The following is a 19,748-nucleotide window of genomic DNA, read 5'->3' on the forward strand; positions in this document are numbered from 1 at the left end:
ACTATAATCTCAAAATGATATGTGGCTCAGGAGGTGGTCAGATGAGAGCATTAAGAGAAGTTTATCATTTCGTAATGGCACAAAAGGGGTATCTTAAAAAATATAAAGATTCAAATGTTTTGTTTGTCAATATTTTAGATGGGGATTATTGTGCAAAGAAAATTAAACTATTGAAGGAATTTGAGAATGAACAAATCTTTATAGGTTCAATGAGTGAGCTGTTCAACCCCCAGGTGTTCAATTCAATGAGGTTCAACCTCCAAGTTAAAAGGGGAGACAAATAAATATACCTTGGGATAAAAAGGGGGGTTTATTTTTAGGGAAAAAAAATATAAATCGCTGAAAATCCCCCATTCATTTACATGGGGAAAAGTGAGCCAGAATCAGTATTCTTACCCTACTCATGTGGTATCTTCCACATTAAAATAAAAGGACAATGTCTGCCTTTCCCTTTCTGCTTTCCTATCTCCTCTCTCACCGCTTTGCACACCAACACCAAACTTTGTATTCAAGATTTAAAAAGTATTAAAATTCCGCTTAAATGATGTCCAAATTTGCTTGCAGTTCCGATGCTTATTCTGTTCAACCCAGGGTGTTCAAAGGGTGGAGGAGCTCCTTGTGAGCCAAACGGCCATCTGTATCTGGTGCCCAACTGTGTATGCGGACGTCCTCCTGCAGTTGGATTACTTCTTATTAGGAGGTTGGTAGCAGGATTTGCACTCCGGCCACCATAAAACCCTTCATGCCGCAAAACATTCTCGAAGCATAAAAATTTTTGAAAACCCACTCTGTGGGAGTATCTCCTGTGCAGCTTCCCTTCGCAGGGCAGCTCACCAGATGATGGGATTGGGGAAGAGTCTTCAGGACCCCCAATCTTTGATGATAGGAGGGAAACCACGAGGTAACATTCCGGGGTCAGATTGCGGGAGAGTGTGGCGGAGTGGTGCTGAGGTGTCCTCCACCAGATGGCGGTCTCCTTGGGTTAACCTGAGGCCGGCCCTTCGGGTGGGTGCCTGGAATGTCCTATCCCTAAGAGAGGATGATCACCTGTCTCTGTTATCATCTGAGCTCAAGCGTTTGGATTGCAGCATTGCAGCAATACATCGGTATTGCAGCATTCTCTGAGGTTTGGAGACCAGATTGCAGCGAGATCATGGTGGGTGGTTACACCTATAATTATTGGTCTGGTCGCTCTGATGGTTACCATGCCCAAGGAGTTGCTGCAGCTGTGTCCACAAAGCTGACTCCCATGATAATTGAGGGAACACCGGTCAACGAGCGTATGATGAGACTAAACATTCATCACTCCTTGGGTGTCATTTCCCTGGTCTATGTTTATGCTCCAACTCAGGTGAGTGATCTCACCGTGAAGGATGTATTATATGCCATGCTTGAGTCTGTGGTTGATCAGTGCCCCAGGTGAGATAAACTAGTTTTGGGGGATTTCCATGCATCGACTGGAACTGAAAGGGATAGTTATGAGATGTGTGTTGGTCCCCATGGGTCTGGAAGTGTGAACCGGAATAGCAATAAGTTCCTTGACTTTGCAAGAAGTCATGGACTTAGCGTGGCCGGTTCATGGTTTGAGCGCCCACAAGCTCATCGCTGGACTTGGTATTCTAATGCTGGCAGTGTGGCAAAGGAGATTGACGATGTGCTCGTTGATGGATGCTGTGGAATGATCCAGAACTGCAGGGTCCACCGGAGTGCTCAGTTCCTCTATACTGACCACCGGCTTGTTGCAGCAACTCTTAAGTTGCACCTTGAATCCAGGAGAATGCTACCATCACAGGCAAGGCTGGATGTTGGCATGCTCAAGGATGAGAGGTAGCTGATGAGTTTGTGCACAAGCTAAGTGAAGATATGGGGGGTCTGGGTGCTTTGGGAGATCCTGAAGAGTTGTGGAGTGCCTTCAAGACCACCATCCTTGATGTTGCCAGTGGATGTCCTGGAACTCACCATCGGGCGAAGAAGAATTTTGTCTCTCAAGGGACATTGGACACCATTGTCCAGAGTCACAGGGCCAGGCTGAATGCCAGAGCTGAGCTGTTCAGGGAGCTGAGGCGTAAAACTGTACGTGTGCTAAGGGTGGACAAGGAGGCCTATGTGCGAGGAATCTGTGAGGGGGTGGAGCATCACCTGTGGTCAAGTGATTCTCATTCTGCTTACAGATGAATTCATGCATTGCGTTAATCCAAGCCCATCCCTCGGTGTACTGCAGTTAGAGCAGAGAGTGGTAGGGTTTTGACAGAAGAATCCAGAAGTGAAGGCCAGCTGGGCCGGTTACCTTGAGCGGTTGTACCAGGCTGATCCCCCAGCTGTCGAGTTGGATGTCAGGGGTGTTTCAATCACTGTTGCTGACCCTCCAATCAACTGTGGTATACCTTCATTTGTGGAAACACGGGCTGCGATGAACTGGTTGAAATGAGGTAAAGCTCCAGGGATCTGTGGCATCCATGCTGAACTTCTCAATGCTGGTGGAAATGCTGTGCTCGTGTCGTTGCATGCAGTTCTGTGCTCTGCCTGGAACACAGGCATCATCCCAACTGACTGGAAGAGGGGCCTTGTTGTCCCTCTCTGGAATGGGAAGGGTGATCGCCAAGACTGCAACAACTACCGAGGGGGTGACGCTGCTCTCAGTGCCGGGCAAGGTCTTTGCTCGGAAAATTATTGAGGGTTCGCCACCATCTGCTTGAGCACCAGTGTCCAGAGCAGTCAGGTTTTACACGAAATAGGTCAACGACAGTGTGACCACTCCTTGGCTTTTTTCACAAGATCTTGGCTATTCGTTGTTCACCTTGGCGTCTTGGTTTTCTAAAGGTTTTCTTGGCATATAGGTTTTCTATTATCATCGCTTTTCCGAAACCTTGTGAATTATTGGCTTTTTTCATTGGCTCACCTTGGCATTTATAAAAATGACGAGTGGTCACACTGGTCAACGATTGACCATATCCTTGCTCTTGGGGTCCTCACCGAACGCAGACGAGAGTTTCAGCAGGGGGCTGCTTGCAGCCTGTGTTGATCGCTGTAAAGCGTTTGATTCAGTGAATCGGGATGCCCTCTGGAGGATTCTTGGTCTTCGTGGGGTGTCACCCAAACTGATCGATCTGATGTCTGAACTCTACTCTGGTACTGAGAGTGCTGTGAGATGTGGTGGTACCATCTCTGACATATTTCCAGTTGTTACTGGAGTTCCTCAAGGGGTGTGTACTGGTCCCCACACTTTTCAGCACTTGTATGGACTGGATTCTGGGGAGGATGTCGGAGAGATCAAGCTCTGGTGAATCATTTGGGAATGTCAAGATCTCTGACCTTGATTTTGTAGATGATGCAGTCATATTTGCGGAGACTTTACATATCCTTTTGGGGGCCCTCAAGGTGCTGATTGAGGAGTCGGAGCCAATGGGATTACGAGTTTCCTTGGTCAAAACTAAGATCCAGGCTTTCAATGACATCTTGGATGCTGCTGTCCTGTCTGTACCTGTTTGTGATGAGGATGTTGAGGTCGTGGAGAGATTCACTTACCTTGGCAGCGATATTCATGTCTCTGCTGGCTGTGAGCCAGAGGTCAACAGATGTCTGGGTCGGGCCTGGGGAGTCATGGATTCACTGGATCATGGGGTGTGGCGCTGCCGGTACCTGTGTGGGATGACGAAAGTCCGAGTCTTCAGGTCCTTTGTGCTTCCAGTCTTGCTCTATGGATGTGAGATTTGGACTCTCACCAGGGATCTGAGATGGAAACTTAATTCCTTTGGTCTCTTCGGAGAATCCTTGGCTATCGCTTGTCGGACCTTGTGTCCAACGAGCGGTTGCTGAGAGAGACTCAAATGAGGTTTGTTACCTGCAGAGTCTGTGAGCGTCAGCTGCGGCTCTATGGATATGTGACTCATTTTCCTGACTCCGATCCTGCTAACCAGATTCTCTCAGCGAGGGAGTCTCGTGAGTGGAGGAGGCCAATGGGCCGACCACGTGCCTCGTGGTTGCAGCACGTTGATCGGCATCTCAAGGAGATGGGGATGGGCCAGGCATCTGCCTGGGGGATGGCCAGACAGAGGCCCCTGGAGTACCGGTGGAAAGTGGACTCAGCGACACGCTGCTCTGGTGCATGTTTCCATACCTGACCTGACCTGACCCAGGTGAAAGTTTTACAGAGCATTCGCCGTTGTGCATAATATCATGGCATTCTGCTGTGTGGCACTTCTGGCTCCATTCGTTCATGACATTGTCTTTACCCTCGCCAGAGGAGAGGGTATTGCATTTGGGTTTGTCTGTATGTGTGTCTGTTGGTCTGCACATAATGTGCCAATGTGGACTGCAATCTTTGTGCCAATGTGGACATGTTATCTTTTTTCAACCGAGTACCTCTATAAAGTATGTAGAATTAGAATGCGAGTACGTCTGTAAAGAATCGTTGCGGGTTTGAATTACTGCACTCCTCCGAGGCAATGGTACACAACATACAGCGATCCCAAGGCAGTTATTTCAATAGTATGTGTTTAGTTAGTCCTTTTTATACGTCTCGTGGGTAAATGGGAAAGATGCGTTGCGTCGGACTTTACTTAGGTCTTCAATCTTAAATCGTTGCTCTTATTCCACTCGTTTCCCCAACTTTGTCTGTCACACGAACCACGCAAGCAAGCACGCACACAGACGATAATGACGAAAGGAACCAAGCAAAGCACCGCGAGGCTCATTTGCATCTGTGCCCCATTCCCCGTTCAAAACTGCGCGCCAATTTGCAACTGCCGTCTCACCTCAGGCTTTCATTCTGCTCACGACAATGTTACCCTGCTCACCACAACCACTCCACACATCTCCTAAAAATCCCCACAACAACTTACGTTCACGTCTTCACTACAGATGCCGCCATTACAAGCACCCCCTTCCTCGCCGGAGCAACACCACAACGTTCTCTCCTCTCTACAACAGCCGCAACTGCCACCTATTCATCGAACATTTTCCACAGCCTCAAAGGATGCTGAAGGAACGAGAAACGGGATGTTTTGGGGTATAACTCAGGGCACGAGCATGCGCTGAGTTCGTTCAAAGACGTGCAGGTAGTGCTGGGATTTCCCAAAATTACTACGTTTGAATGGAGGCCAGCACACATTCGGGGCCGGAGAGTGCTTTCAAAGACTCTCTCCCCATGTTAATCTTGAAGTTCCGGCACGTGACAAGGTCAGGGAGCGAATGGGGCCATTTTCGATTTTGGGGCCAAGTGGGGCATGGCTACGGCATGGGACGACGCTGTGGGCCAATAGAAAAGCTTAAAATCGCCAACAGCTCTGATTGATCCGACTATTAGCTCCTCCCTCGCTCGGAGTCCATAAAAAGAAGCAACTCAACTCTGATTTGGTCAGGCATCACCAGCGGTCAGACTGTGGGTGAGGAAGTAAACATCAGCAGACGGCACAGGAGGGCAAGCTTTAGCACTGAACGAACATTGCCACAAGTCAGCATGGCCGAGCGAGGAATCGGCGCAGATAGAGTGACTGCTACGGGCCGGGACCCTTCCCATTTCATCGACGCTCAGTTTGGCTGCATCCAGCAGCCAACAGTTACACTTACAGATTATTATACCACTCCGTTAGGGTCTTTCTCTTTCTCTCTTTCTCTACCATCTATCTCTCGTCTTCTGTGGATGCACAAGAGCAATTGGCACAGGCAAGTCCCGACCAACCGTTCTTTTCAAAGTGAAACAACCGTTCTTTTCAGAGCAAACCTGACTGACTCGCACCTCACATCTTCCTCTTACACCACACTGCATGTAACATTGTACTCTACTCACACCTCTCACTCCCACACCATCGACACCTTCAGTTTTCTCCCTCCTTCCCCATTCAGAAGCATTTGGGTTGCACAGGTCCACTGATCACGCAATGTATTAAGAGGTCACTAATCCTCAACTGCCTCTGATTTCTCGGGCTATCTCTAATTTTCCTTGGTGTGTGTGTGTGTGTGTGTGTGTGTGTGTGTGTGTGTGTGTGTGTGTGTGTGTGTGTGTGTGTGTGTGTGTGTGTGTGTGTCATGGTGCCTGTCATAGCATAAGTTCAGACAGTCTAAGTTATTTGGGGTAATTCTGCATTGCCTTTTTCGTTTGTGAATATTGCATGTCTTTTGCTGTATCCATGAATTCCTTGCTTTCCCCTGCTGTACATTTGTGAATAAATCCCATGCTGTACCACATAACTTTCCTCGCTTTGTAAAATAAATGTGCCTGTTAGAAATGAACCCAGCTTATTTTTGTCTTTTCCTCCATTGGTCTAGCATGGTCCGCACCTTAGCTTAGCCGGGACATTATACCCCAAAATCTGCTTATTAGCCGGTGCGTACTTGGCAGCTCCACTCAGCTGCACCTGATACAGTAACGCAAGTATGCACCGAGGACGCGATTGTCCGATGAGGTGACCACGTGTTCCTAGTTAAAAGGCTGTCGGACGGAGGATACTGGGTCACGTGGTCAAGTTATTGGCATTTGCGGGCGAATAACGACCCGCCTCCACACAAACTTATTTGTGTGCAACGGTCTGCGATTCCCGGTGAGTCTGGAGAGGAACCAAGGACAGCCCCTCCCTTGTAGATCCCCCACGACCCTAGGACCGCGACAATATGTATGGTACAATTAGAATGCGAGTATGTCTGAAAAATATGCATCATAAAACCAAACAAAACAACTCCTGGTGAGGGTGTCCAATCTTTGATTACTCCGAGTTGCTTTTGCTGTTGAGGTTTTTCTATAGCCAACTCATCCTATCAAATCTCATCCAATTCTATCACCCATCCTTTTTAGATTTATAAGATAGTTTTAAATAATGGAAAATACAACTCCAGAAACATTTTTAAACTCACTTGAAAACGCTGTGTGTCTCGAAAAAGGATTTCTCCACCTCAATAGCATCTTCCAAAGTCATATTTCCTTCAACATCTCGCTGGCTTCGACATTTAACCATGACATAACCCTTCGTCAGTTTGATACTTTCGTTATTGAGAACACGGATGGCACCAAATTCTGTGCCAGGGTCCATCAGATCTGGCTTTGTGAGAACACCTGTTGGCCACGATTGCAATGTTAGTTGAAAGGCTCTTACGGCAACTGATGTCTTAAATAGTTTCATGGATACAATTGTCAAACATACCAGTTGAGAGTATTGGGAGGGAGGGGGGTAGTTGGGATTATTTGGAAATTCAAATGTAATTGTGGATACCAAAGCCTTCCAAATAAAGCTGTATTTCTAGACCTGCACCTGTTATTCCCACATTGCAGACAGGCTGGGAGTCAGTCAGTCAGTCAGTCAGTCTGTCTGTCTGTCTGTCTCACACACACACACACACACACACACACACACACACACACACACACACACTCTCTCTCTCTCTCTCTCTCTCTCTCTCTCTCTCTCTCTCTCTCTCTCTCTCTCTCTCTCTCTCTCTCTCTCTCTCTCTCTCTCTCTCTCTCTCTCTCTCTCTCTCTCTCTCTACTTTCTAGTCTTGTACTGTCTGCCCTATCCATGATCTGGCTCCACCCGGTTTATACCAGGCATATGAATTCTTCCAGAAACCAACTTCTGGTGAAACTCCCAAAATCCAGGCTCACGATGACCATCTGTTGTCTCCTTTTACCCTCGTGTTGGTGTTTCCCCACATTCCACTTAACTGTCTTCTCACTGTTTTGTTGCATCCATGAACCTCGACTCTAAAAAAAAAAAAAGTCTTCCAACAATAATTTGGAGAAAAAAAAATAATGAAGCATTAAAATCATCATTCATATAAAGTCCATCTATAACTAACACTAGTTTTATAAAGCAGAAAGAAAGAGGGGTAAAAAAAGCCCCTCATAACTGCACCTCCCGCTACCCTCACCCTCACCCTCTTCCCTTCGACTCTCCCCAACCCATCAAAATATCTCACAATTTACCAATTTCTGAGAAAACCAGAAACTTGACAATTGGCAGAGGTCTGGCAGGACTGAATGATGAATCGCAACAAAACTCGAACACATTAAAATTAGACAAATCCTGGGAGTGCAGACAAAATATAAAAGGATTTTTTTTTTTTAGGAAATCTCACCCAGCGTCCTTTCCCCCTGGGGGTCACATTGTTGTGCCATGCTGAGAGCCTCTGTTGTAGCAATGTCAACATTACAAGGGATGGTCACGAGGATGATGGTTTCTTCTCGCTCGATATAGGACAGGATCAGCTGCTTAATCTGTATCCAAAGGCAATAAGGTAGTGTATAATTAAAGTGTCAAGTGGTCTGCTGAGTGCTTCTTTGACTGATTGAAAGGTGGGTGCCCACAACATTCATGAAATATAGTTTACAAATGGGTAAGAAGTCAAAATATAAAAGTTTGAATCTACAAAGTGCACCAATCAAAAAACGAGAGGTACTCATCGGAGAACAAACCCTCAACTTGCAGTGATGGATATTATCATTAAGCATTTCTTTTAATCCTTTTTGTTAAAACAGATAAACAGACATACATCTAGACATGCAGACACGGACTAGTATGATCATTACAGATGTTGTAGGCCCAAAAACCTAAGACTCCACAATGCTCATATCGTTGTTCCAATCCGTGACCCTCTACAAACCACCACTGCTGGCTGGCTTCATCATCATAATGCACAAATCCATGTCCGAGTAATATGGGAATTTCATAATGAGCATCTTCAGGTATATTTTTATATCATTACTCTCTCCCCTTTTCCTGTTTGCTCTTTCCCTTGCTTTTTGTGTCCAAATTGGCTCAACCGTTACCTTTTTACCCTCGATCTATCACCTTGTTCTTCCAAGAGCTTGGATTATGTATATTTTTTCATGTACCATACTCTTTCCAGAGCATTGGTGCTGCTGAAGCAGTTTCTTGTTAAGGGTCATACAGGGGGGGGGGATTGCCATTGCCTTCCCAGCATTGTTAGCAAATGATGGCTTACATACAAAAAGCTCGTCATTTTTTTCGAGATTCGATCCAAGATGGCAGACTGGCGGCCATTTTGTTACTTAAATGTGTCCCCAACCATTTCTCAGACATGCATGGTACAAATTTGTTCAAACTAGGCACAAGCACAGTACATGATGGCAAACACGTGCAACTCACTTAGTTTTGTCATCTGATCAAAGATTGCTGACTGGTAGTCTGGCGGCCATTTTAGTTATGTAAAAAAAAAAAATCCAATATCAAACACGCCCTCAAACATTTCTCGGACACCCATTTACCAATGTTTTTCAAATGTCGCAACACAGATAATGATTTTTTGTAATCTAGCAGGAATTGCAGCATGGCCGATATACAACGCAGTACTGTACAAGTCTGGAGATGGCGATGGTTCATGAGCAATGTACACGGTTCGCCTTTTTTATTTTTTTAACCTTCGAGGGGACGCCACGGGCAAACTGGCAGGAATCGGGAAAAACGTAAATGATGAAAGTTGTAGTACTCGAAGAGCACTACTTGCATACCAACTTTCATTCGAAACAGTTGAAAACCCTGTGAGCTCGATGCCCAATTTATTGATTTTTTTGACATTTTCTAAGTTTGTGAACTTGGGACCTTGACCTTGGGACGAAAATGAAAAATCGAGCTCCGTGGGGCTATGCAGGTGTCATTGGGCAAACCAAATACCGAAACCCTGCCAGATTCGACAAACCCCCTGGGAGAAGATGTAATTTGAAATCGGCTACCCTCTAAAAACACATGTTTTTTTGGGTGTGGCTCCGCCCATAATGGGTGCACCACGACCATTCTCCGAAAAACACAACTAGATCATGATACAAACCTCCCACCCAAATTTTATCAAGAATGGATCAAAACCCACGGAGCTATGCTCGGGACAGAAAGACAGACAGACAGACACACAGATAGACACACACCCATAACGAATATAGTGGTCACTTACTGACTCGTGAACCAATAAACATCCTCACATCCCCCACCCCCACACGGGGAGGGATTTTTCCACCTCCCACACGATTCCCTCATCTGAGATGCTTCCATATCAATACTCCAGTGCATGTCTATCCATTAAACTATTTCCAAATTTGCTTTAGAGAACAGAAAAACCTCCTTTTTAAGCAGTACAACTATCAACTGCTTTCTTTACAAGCAATAAATCAATATTATTGAAGAGATAATCTGTTACTCTTTCACAATATATACATTTTTCAGGAATTAATTGTGGCTTCTTCTTCTTCTTGGAACTAATTGTCTGCATCTTCTTTTTTCTCACCACATTTCAAAGTTGGCCTCCAAAGTCAGTCGCCAACTGGGTATCTTCCAGCATGTAAAGTCCTTCCTTGGCACACCTGAACTTCGATCCACCGACAAGGCTTTCATCCACAGATTGATGGAGCACTGCCCTCCTCCTTGGATTGGGGCCCCTGCCTCACACCTTGTTCAACTTGATGCCGTAGAAACCAAGGCCATCAAGGTCATTGCAATCTCTCGCAATGAAGTTGAATCCATGTGCTTGTCACTTCACCATTGTTTACAGGTCGGTGGTCTCTGTCTTCTTCCACTTCCTTTATGGGCTTGCACCCTCTGCCCCCTCTGTGCTTTGTCATCCACCACCCCCACCACCCCTTTCTAGTAGTCATCCACCACCCCTTTCTAGGACAAGTCTCCAAATCCAAAATTACTGCTCACCTCAACTCATTTGTTCCTCTTTTATTCCCCCACCTGTGGAAGTAACTTCCACATTCTCTTCAATCTCTGTCTTCCTTCCAGGTCTTCAAGATGGCTGTTCTCCACCATCTCCGATCAAACCCAATCCAAAACCATGATCTTTTCTACGCCCGTTAAACCACCACCACCCTCCTCCCCTGCCCCAAATATGGCTTCTGTATCCATCTTATCCACCCATTACATTCTCCCCTACCCCTCGTCGTTACCCGTATCCCTTGTTTGTCTGTCTCCGTCTATTTTCTCCATCAGCCGTGATGTTTGCATTTCCCCCTTCTCTTTCTGTTGTTCTTTTTGTTATATTGTGCCCTGATCCATTCTGTGTTCCAACTCTTCCCAAAAAAAATACATAGTCAAGGCTATGTATTTTTTAATGCATAACCTTGACTATGTATTAGAAAAAATAGCTTTTGTCAAATAGACATGTCAGTACAAGCAATTTAATCGATTTTAGCTCGTCTATGACAAAATCGAGAAGAGCTGCTACAGCCATTACGAGAATAGCATACCGCCACCAAGCTGATTAGTTTACGTTTTGTATCCCACTGATAGTCCGGATCTGGATTCGGATCTGAACTAAAATTTAATCGGCTTGTTGTCACCTAACCATCTCATCCACAAAGCTTCGTCCGAATCCGTCCTTAACTTTTAGAGATATCATGCTATATGTCGTTTTTGGCCCTATCTCCCAAAAGTAAAAAAATCACTTTTAAAATTCTCGTATCCGGATCCAGATCCTCACCAAAATCTAATCATTTCGTCCGTTTCACATACCAAGCTCGCCCACAAATTTCGTCCGAATCCGTCCTTAACTTTTAGAGATATCGTGCTATATGTCGTTTTTGGCCCTATCACTCAATGTAGAAGAATCACTTTTTAAAATTCTCAGATCCGGATATGGATTCGGATCTTCACCAAAATCGAATTAATTCTTCCTTGTTACATACCCAACGTACCCAAGTTTCGTCCGAATCCGTCCACAACTTTTCGAGATAACATGCTATATGTCGTTTTTGGCCCTATCTCCCAAAAGTGAAAAATCACTTTTCAAAAATTCTCGTATCCAGATCCGGATCCAGATCCTCGCGAAAATCTAATCATTTCGTCCGTGTCACATACCAAGCTCTCCCACAAATCTCGTCTGAATCCGTCCACAACTTTTTGAGATATCATGTTCACAAAAAGAGACAAACAAACAGATTGACAGAAAGGGGTGAAACATCACCTCCATCCATCTTCGGTGGTGGAGGTGATGTTGTCCTTCAGTCAGTCCATCTTTCCTTCCTTCCGTCCATCCACAAGTGAGCCCATGAACATTTTTGTCTTTTTTTCCCCCTTACTCCTCCAAGGCGGTTCAACAGATCGTTTTGAAATTCAGCGTGATGATTCATGATGTCAATGCACAAAAACTAGTGGAGCACTTTTTAAATTTCCATTCAGGTGGAGAGATAATTAGCTAATTAACTCAAAATGTCATCTATATTTATCTGTCCCTCACATATCATGGGATTCAATAATCTCACGAGATTTTTGTCATTGTTTAATTTAAACCTCTAAATTTAACCGATTGATTAAGTTTTATCCTCTTAATGTCATCAATGCCCTCTTGCTTTGAGGAAAGAAAGGGAGAGAGGAGACAGAGTCGAGGTGGGGATGGGTTGCAAAGGGGGGGGGGGGGGACAGTCCTTTCAGTACTTTTTTTTAGTCCCTTTTGTCCTTTTACCCTTTAGACCCCTTAAGACCCTTCAACACTTTACAACCTTTGACCCCTTAAGACTCTCTAAGACCCGATAGAGCTATAGACCCCAACCACTATTTGAATGTACCCTTTGGACCTTTAGACCCCAAAGACCCTTTCGACTATTCGACCCTTTATAGACCAGTAAATATATTTATCGCCCTTTCGATCACTTTAGACCTCTTCAACACTTTAGACCTTCTAGACCCATTAGACTCCTTAGACCCTTGACTCTTAGGCCCTTTAAACCCCTCAGACCTTTTAAGACCCTTTGGACATTTACATCTTTTTGATCCCATGAGACTCTAAGTACTTTTCGAATGTACCATTTAGAGCTTTATATCCCTTAAACCCATAGGCCTTTAGACCCCTTATGACCCTGTAAACCCCCATAGACTCCTATGAATGTGAAAACCTTTTAAAACCCTGACACCCTTTCGACTCTTTAAACCATAACTACGATTGGGACATACACGAAAGAGCTTTAGACCCATTAAGACCCTTTTAGACTCTTTAGATGCCTTTAGACATTTACATCCTTTAGACCCCCTTCAGACCCATAAGACCCAAACTACTTTTGGAATGTACCCTTTACACCTTTGACCTCTTAGACCTCACAGACCTTTAGACCCATTAAATCCATATATGCCATTTACACCTGCAGACACTTTTTACCTTTAGACTGTTTTGACTCTTTAGACCCCTTTAGACCTTTTAACACCCTTTCAACACTTTAAACCCTTACACCCTTTAGAATCTACAAACTGCTTTGACCCTATCATTCAACTGTACCATTTAGACCCCTTAGTTCCCAAAGACCCATTAGACCTTAACATGTTTTAGACCCCTCAGACATGTAGACCCTAATTTAGACCCCTTTAGATATCTGTAGTCCTTTTAAGACCCTTTAAACACATTACAGACCTATTAGACCCTTCGACTCTCTCGGGTCGAAAGGGGTTTAAGGGTCGTTTCAGTGGACAAAAATGTATGGAGCATTTTTCATCAATTCAGGATCCGCTCATCCTTCATAGTTTTCACTGCAGGGATACAATTGTGTTATCATGACTTTCAGCCCACACGAGTTCCTAATTTCAATTCAAATCAAACTGAAAATCAACTTTATCACCTCATGCACCACGATTACTACCGCCTTCTATCGTTAGACGAGCATCTGTCCGACTTGGGAATATTCATTATTCACAATGTCATTGAATTTGTCTTTCTCTCTTCAAAATATTTTTGGGTCAAAATCATCCCTTTGAGTGGGACAGCCATTCAACAAAAATCCACATAATGATGTCAGAAGCACCACCCATGGAATAAAATGATTTCCCATCGCTTTTTTTTAAAATACACGAGCATACTTTTGGTTAGAAGCATATTCTATTTAGTAATTAAAAATTAATTTATAAAATAAGAAGAAAATCTACTCAGTATACAGCCTAAAAGCCCCAATGCTTGCTTGACTGCTTCAGTGCATTTGTCTGTCTTGGCCTATCTTGTTTTACTTGACATGAGAATGATGCAGTGTTCAAACAAATGGAAGAGTTGGTTTGAATTTTGATGAGATTAGTTCTAATCATGGACAAATTTCTTATTTCAATTGACAGAAATGACAGCTGTTTTTGAAATGACCACTCTTTTGGCAAAAATATTCTTAACTTGCATAAAAAAATAATTAATCTCCAATAGCTCTACTGTTGGATCCCACTATTCGTGAATTCGCTATTCATGGATCCCATGTATTTGTGGGTCATAAAGTGTGACCTACTTCGAAATTCATGCTTCATGTATTGGCATTTTTTTTTTGTTTTTTTTACATTTCAAAACTGGTCTCCTATATCCACCTGGGAAATTGGAAATCAGTCAACATCACAGTATCACATAAAAAAGGTGCAAAAACAGATCCCCTGAACTACAGACCAATTCGCTTACATCCAATAATCAGCAAAGTCATGGAATCCATCATCACAGTTGACATAAAAATTATTCCTTTTCTCCAACAGCCTCATCTCAGATCATCAATTCGGATTCAGACATGATCACTCTACCTTGAACATGCTGCTTCTACTCTCCCAACAATGGTGGAGGCCTTCAATATCAGACATGAGATCAGGGCCGTCTGTCTGGACATATCTCGAGCTTTCGATATAGTCTGGCATCCGACCTTGCTCTCCAAACTGTCTGCCTTAGGAATCCAAGGCCAACTCCACTCTTGGATTACTGACTTCCTCCCCTTTCAGTCCACATGTGGCTCTCAACAGAACCCTTTAATTCTCCTCTCCCTATCAAGACTGGAACCCCAAAGCAGTGTTCTAGGCCACATCTTATTCCTAATCTTAATCAATGATCTCATTTACCCTCTGGAAAAATCCTCATTATCTCTGCTGATTACTCCACTCTCTACGGTGACATCCCTCATCCTTCTGACAGATGGGCAGCAGCCTCTTTCCTCTTCTCAGACCTTGACAAAATCACAAACTGGTCAAACATTTTTGCTTCTATCTCCATTTTGTCCACCCTTTGCTTTTTTCCCTTACCTCTCATTATGACCTGCATCCCTAGTTTTTCCATTTCTGACCACTTTCTCCCTCTGCCCTGCTGTTATTTGTTCTGTGGAATCGCTCTTCCATGAGCCCATGTTAAAAATAAAAAAAAAACTTTCTTTATTGTAAATGTCCGGACATTCGCGGGTATGTAATTAATAGACATTTAGTCACACGGCTTCATGGCTTTACAGACGGCTTTGAGGACAGTATCACGGACCGTGTTTTTTGTTTTATATATGTATTTATGTTCAAAATATAACATTTAATTGAAATTAGGTTGATCCTCAATCATAAACTGACATTTGTGAACAGACAGACAGAGTGAAGCAATTGCTTAACCCCGCTTTTCGTTTCGCACATGCAGGGTCAACAATACGCATTACTACACATTGTCGTAACTACAATATATCCAAATGTAAAAAAGAAAAAAAAATGATCCACTGTATACATTTTTTTATTTCAAATATTCCAAATAACTTTCCTAACCAACCTTTTTTTCAATATCAGGTGGTTGCCCTTCCACAGCTATACGTGCAATACCCGGAAGGTCAATGAGGGTAAGATCTGGAGTGCATGATGATTCCACTTCCAATGTTATGAGCTCCTTGCTGATGCCCTTTTGAAATCCTGCAAGCATCCTCTGAGCTAAAGGGATGGGTTTGGCCATGGGAAACAGATTGTTTAAGAATCACACTGGTTTAGTGGTAACATATCTCACTCTTCACCATTTAATTGCATGTTTTTTTTTAACCAAAAATACACAGCCCAAAAGAAAATGTTTAAACCTTGGCTAACGATTAATCCATCTGTCGAGTCTCATGAAACCCGTCCATTCTTAGAGAAATATTTTGTTCGGATACAGCCCCCCCCCCCCACCTCCCACACCGCTAACACGCACATGCGCACACACACACACACACACACACACACACACACACACACACACACACACACACACACACACACACACACACACACACACACACACACACACACATACACACACACACACACACACACACACACACACACACACACACACACACACACACACACACACACACACACTTATTGAACAATAATAACACTGTCAATTAAATGTAAAGAATGAATAAACGAGAACATTAACATAAAAGATTTAATCACCGCCCACCTTCAAGGACAGCTTCTCCAACATCAGATGGATCCATGATATCCTCCTCAAATTGTCCTTCTGCTGTCTGATACTTCATTTTACATTTCCAATTTAAGCCTCCTCTCTTGAGTTTCAAAGCCAAAGGACAACGTGTCACGATACCTGGAGATGAATCAATACTTAAATACATACTGATACATGGGAACAAGTACAAGTGTGCAGAAGCATCATATGAGTGGAGAAATGCCTACATATCTCTGAACACACCTACATGCAGTATATTCATGGGAGGAGCGGGGGAGGGGAGATGGGGGGATCCAAAATGGAAATGTCCTTCCTACCCTTCTGCTTAAGCATCACACCCATCCTTCCAGAACTTTGAAGTGGAATCACCTGTCTTGAAATTCAGGGCTATGTAAGAGAGATGGAACGTTTAAGTGTTCCACCTCGCTTACGTTCCAGATTCAAAATATTAAATAATTCCAGCTAACAGACCATGCGTCTGATCAGGTTGAAATTTAAAACATTTATTTCTCATGACTACTGCATTATAATTGTGAAGTTTCACGTCGATTGATAAAGTGGTTTAGGAGGAAAAAAAAAAGATTTCCGTTCAATCAAATATGGCTGCAAGACCATGTGGCCTATTAATTATTTGTGAACAGCCTGGTATCGCAAAGGATTGGGGAACATGTGGGTGAAGTTTGCCCTCGATCTGTCAAGCCGTTCTGGGGAAGAAGATTTTGACAGGTTTATTCCTCAAAAAAATCATAGCTGCCAAACCATGTGACCTATGACGTCATCAGAGGAGAACTTTTGTGTCCTCGTGGATAGTCGATCATACCTGTAAAGTTTTGCCTCAATCTGTTTAGCCGTTTTGGATAAGAAGATTTTTGAAGTTTTTATGTTAAAAAAAATATGGCTGCTGAACCATGTGACTGATGACATCATTTTTTTTATCCCATCCATTTTAGCCATAGATGACCCTCAAAAACTTTCATAATGATGGGACAAAGCATTCGACATATGCAATTATGACGTCATAACAAAGCCACCTATGTTATCATCAAAAAACAAAAATCACACTTGACGTGTGCAAAATTTCAATTTTTTCCATGGAGCGGTTTCAGAGATAGAGCTCCAAAGTTTTTCCTTTTTCCCCAACACAGCTGCCACACCACGTGACCTATGACATCGTAATTATCATTCAAACATTCTACATGAGTAGTTGCACCTCTGGTGAAAATTTTGCGTCAATCAGATAAGCGGTTGCAGAGAGAACAGAAAATTAGCATGGATGGCTAGACATACATACGTATGTACGTACGGACAACCCGAAAACATAATGCCTTTGGCGACTTAGTCAGCAGAGGCATAAAAACATTGGGTGTCACCGTTTACAAATCACAGTCACCTGATGCCACACACCCCCTTCTTCACACACTCTTCAGAACCATTAATGCTTCTGACAGATAGTTGCTGTTGTTGCTGCTCATTACATTATCATTGGATAATGAGGAGGTACATAAGGAAGTGAGACGTAGGTGGAGGCCGTTTGGTCCATCATGCCTGCACCACATCAACACCAGACCAAAAAAAAAGCGAGAAGTAGTGGACAAAAAAATGGAAACACCAATGTAAGGGCACTTAATAGGGCATTGGGCCACCATGCGCAGCCAGTATGGCCTGTATGCGCTGTGGCATAGAGTCCACCAGCGTCTGGAACTCTACAGGAGGGATGCGGCACCATTCCTCCATGAGAAAGTCAATCAACTCACAACTATTTGATAGAGGTGGAAAACGTTGTCTCAGGCATCGTTCCAGAATATCACATAAATGCTTGATTGTGTTCAGATCTGGTGACTGAGAAGGTCTTGACATATGGATAACATCAGTGCCATGCTCATCAAACCATTAGGCGACCACATGTGCTCTGTGGATGGGGACACTGTGATCCTGGAAGTCACTCTCCCGGCAGGGAAAGATGATCACTCAGTACTGTTAAGTAGCAATTGGCATTGACCTTGCCTGTTAAGGGAATGAATGCAACGAAGCCATGCCAGGAAAATGCTCCCCACAACATTATAGAACCACCAGAACCCTTCACTGTTGGAACCAAGCCCTCAGGATTGTAGAGTTCTTTCGGTTGGTGCCACACATACATTCATCTATTTGTCAAGAACATGGTGAAGGATGATTCATCTGACCACATCACATTTCTCCACTGCTCGGTAGTCTATTGCTCTTGCTCTTTGTGCCACTGGACTCGCAAACGTGCATTGCCAGGTGTGATGAGCAGTTTGTGCACTGCAAACCCAACTAAGGTAGTCTGTTCAATGGAGTTCTCAGCAGACCGTTTTTGATGAAACTGACTGCTCACACCCAAGGTTGCTATTTACAGTCAATTGATCTGCAGTAACTTGCCTATTTTGCCTTGCACTTCAAATTAATGCATGGATCTCACGATCCTGGAGTATGCGCTTCTGCCCACTGTTGGCCTTGGCTGATGATGCCTTTCCCTTCGAGTTCCATGCCGACATCACCTTGGACACCGTTGCTCATGAAACATCAGCATGTTGAGCTTTGCCAGTGAAGCTCCTGCGAAATGTGCCTCAACAATCACCCCCTTTCAAAGTCACTGAGGCCTCCTCTTGCTGCCATGCTAGCCATAATAATAGGCAACCAGGCATGTGCAGCATTTTAATACATGACCCTAAGCATGCTGGGATGTTATTTGCTTAATTATCACATGGGCCACAACTGTGTGGAAGCTGTTCCTTACACTATACTTGGTGTCCCTCATTTACCCAGGTGTTTACTTTTTTTTATCCACTACCTGTATGTGAGGTGATCTGTGTGTTTGAGTAGTTCAATACAAATGTTTTTGTAATAGGGACATCTAACATGAAGTTGTCTGGTCATTGTCTGCTGTGAGAGGAGCAGTGTTGAATTAGGCATTAGGTATGAAAGTGTTATTTGTTTTGTCTTCTGTAAACCAGGCAAGGCACCAGATGAGGTAAGCAGAAAAAGGGGTGAATTAAGAGGCGACAGGAATTTGTGTTTGATCTGATGCAGCAAAGACCCCAGAGGGTGCATTGCAATTGGCAAAATGGAAGGAGTCACACGATTGGTATGCGTGGTAACGTGGTGGTGGGTACAAGACACTTAAGCATGGGTGTTACCATGGAAGCAGCGCCATGCTCCCTCACTGTTGGCACAGTGCTGCTAGCAAAAAATGAGGAATAAGCATGGGGTGAAGCTGCAGGGGAAGGGATAAAAGACCCTGCACACATGATGTTGGAGCTCTTGCGTCTTGCAGCCTTTCCAGAGCTTTTGAGATTGCCAGATTCCACCTCCTTTAGAATTTTTGAGACTGCCAGATTCCACCTCCTTTGGGCTTAGTGTTCTACGTTCCCTCAGTATGGCACATGAGATCTTCTTCACCGTCCTGTCTCTATGCTTTTCGTCCTGCTGGACACTTCACTTGTTCACTGTTTAGACTGGAGACCTGCTCATGGTGGAGCCATTCCGATAACCGGTGCCGGAGTTCTTTTACAAAGACTTTCCTGGCACCCCAATGTAAATGTGGGAATTATTGTGTGCCTGTGGCCATAAGGTTTTAGTTCCCTGTATTAAGTGCTTTC

At 44.0% G+C, this 19,748-nt stretch overlaps 1 protein-coding gene across 2 annotated transcripts in view; it reads right to left on the bottom strand.

Moving 5' to 3' along the window:
- Positions 1 to 19,748, bottom strand: part of LOC147034192 (interferon-induced GTP-binding protein Mx-like) — a 98,017-nt gene that overhangs the window by 44,612 nt on the left and 33,657 nt on the right. For both annotated transcript variants that reach the window (XM_085878352.1, XM_085878344.1), the window contains 4 exons: positions 16,123 to 16,266; positions 15,460 to 15,614; positions 8,068 to 8,206; positions 6,850 to 7,048 (listed from right to left, as the gene is read on the bottom strand). In XM_085878352.1, the coding sequence (XP_085734478.1) occupies positions 6,850 to 7,048; positions 8,068 to 8,206; positions 15,460 to 15,614; positions 16,123 to 16,266 (637 nt within the window). The remainder of the gene's footprint in view (positions 1 to 6,849; positions 7,049 to 8,067; positions 8,207 to 15,459; positions 15,615 to 16,122; positions 16,267 to 19,748) is intronic.

Source organism: Eptatretus burgeri, chromosome 1, assembly GCF_056783735.1.
Source record: "Eptatretus burgeri isolate ZD-2024b chromosome 1, Ebu_testis_v1, whole genome shotgun sequence".
Classification (NCBI taxonomy): domain Eukaryota; kingdom Metazoa; phylum Chordata; class Myxini; order Myxiniformes; family Myxinidae; genus Eptatretus; species Eptatretus burgeri.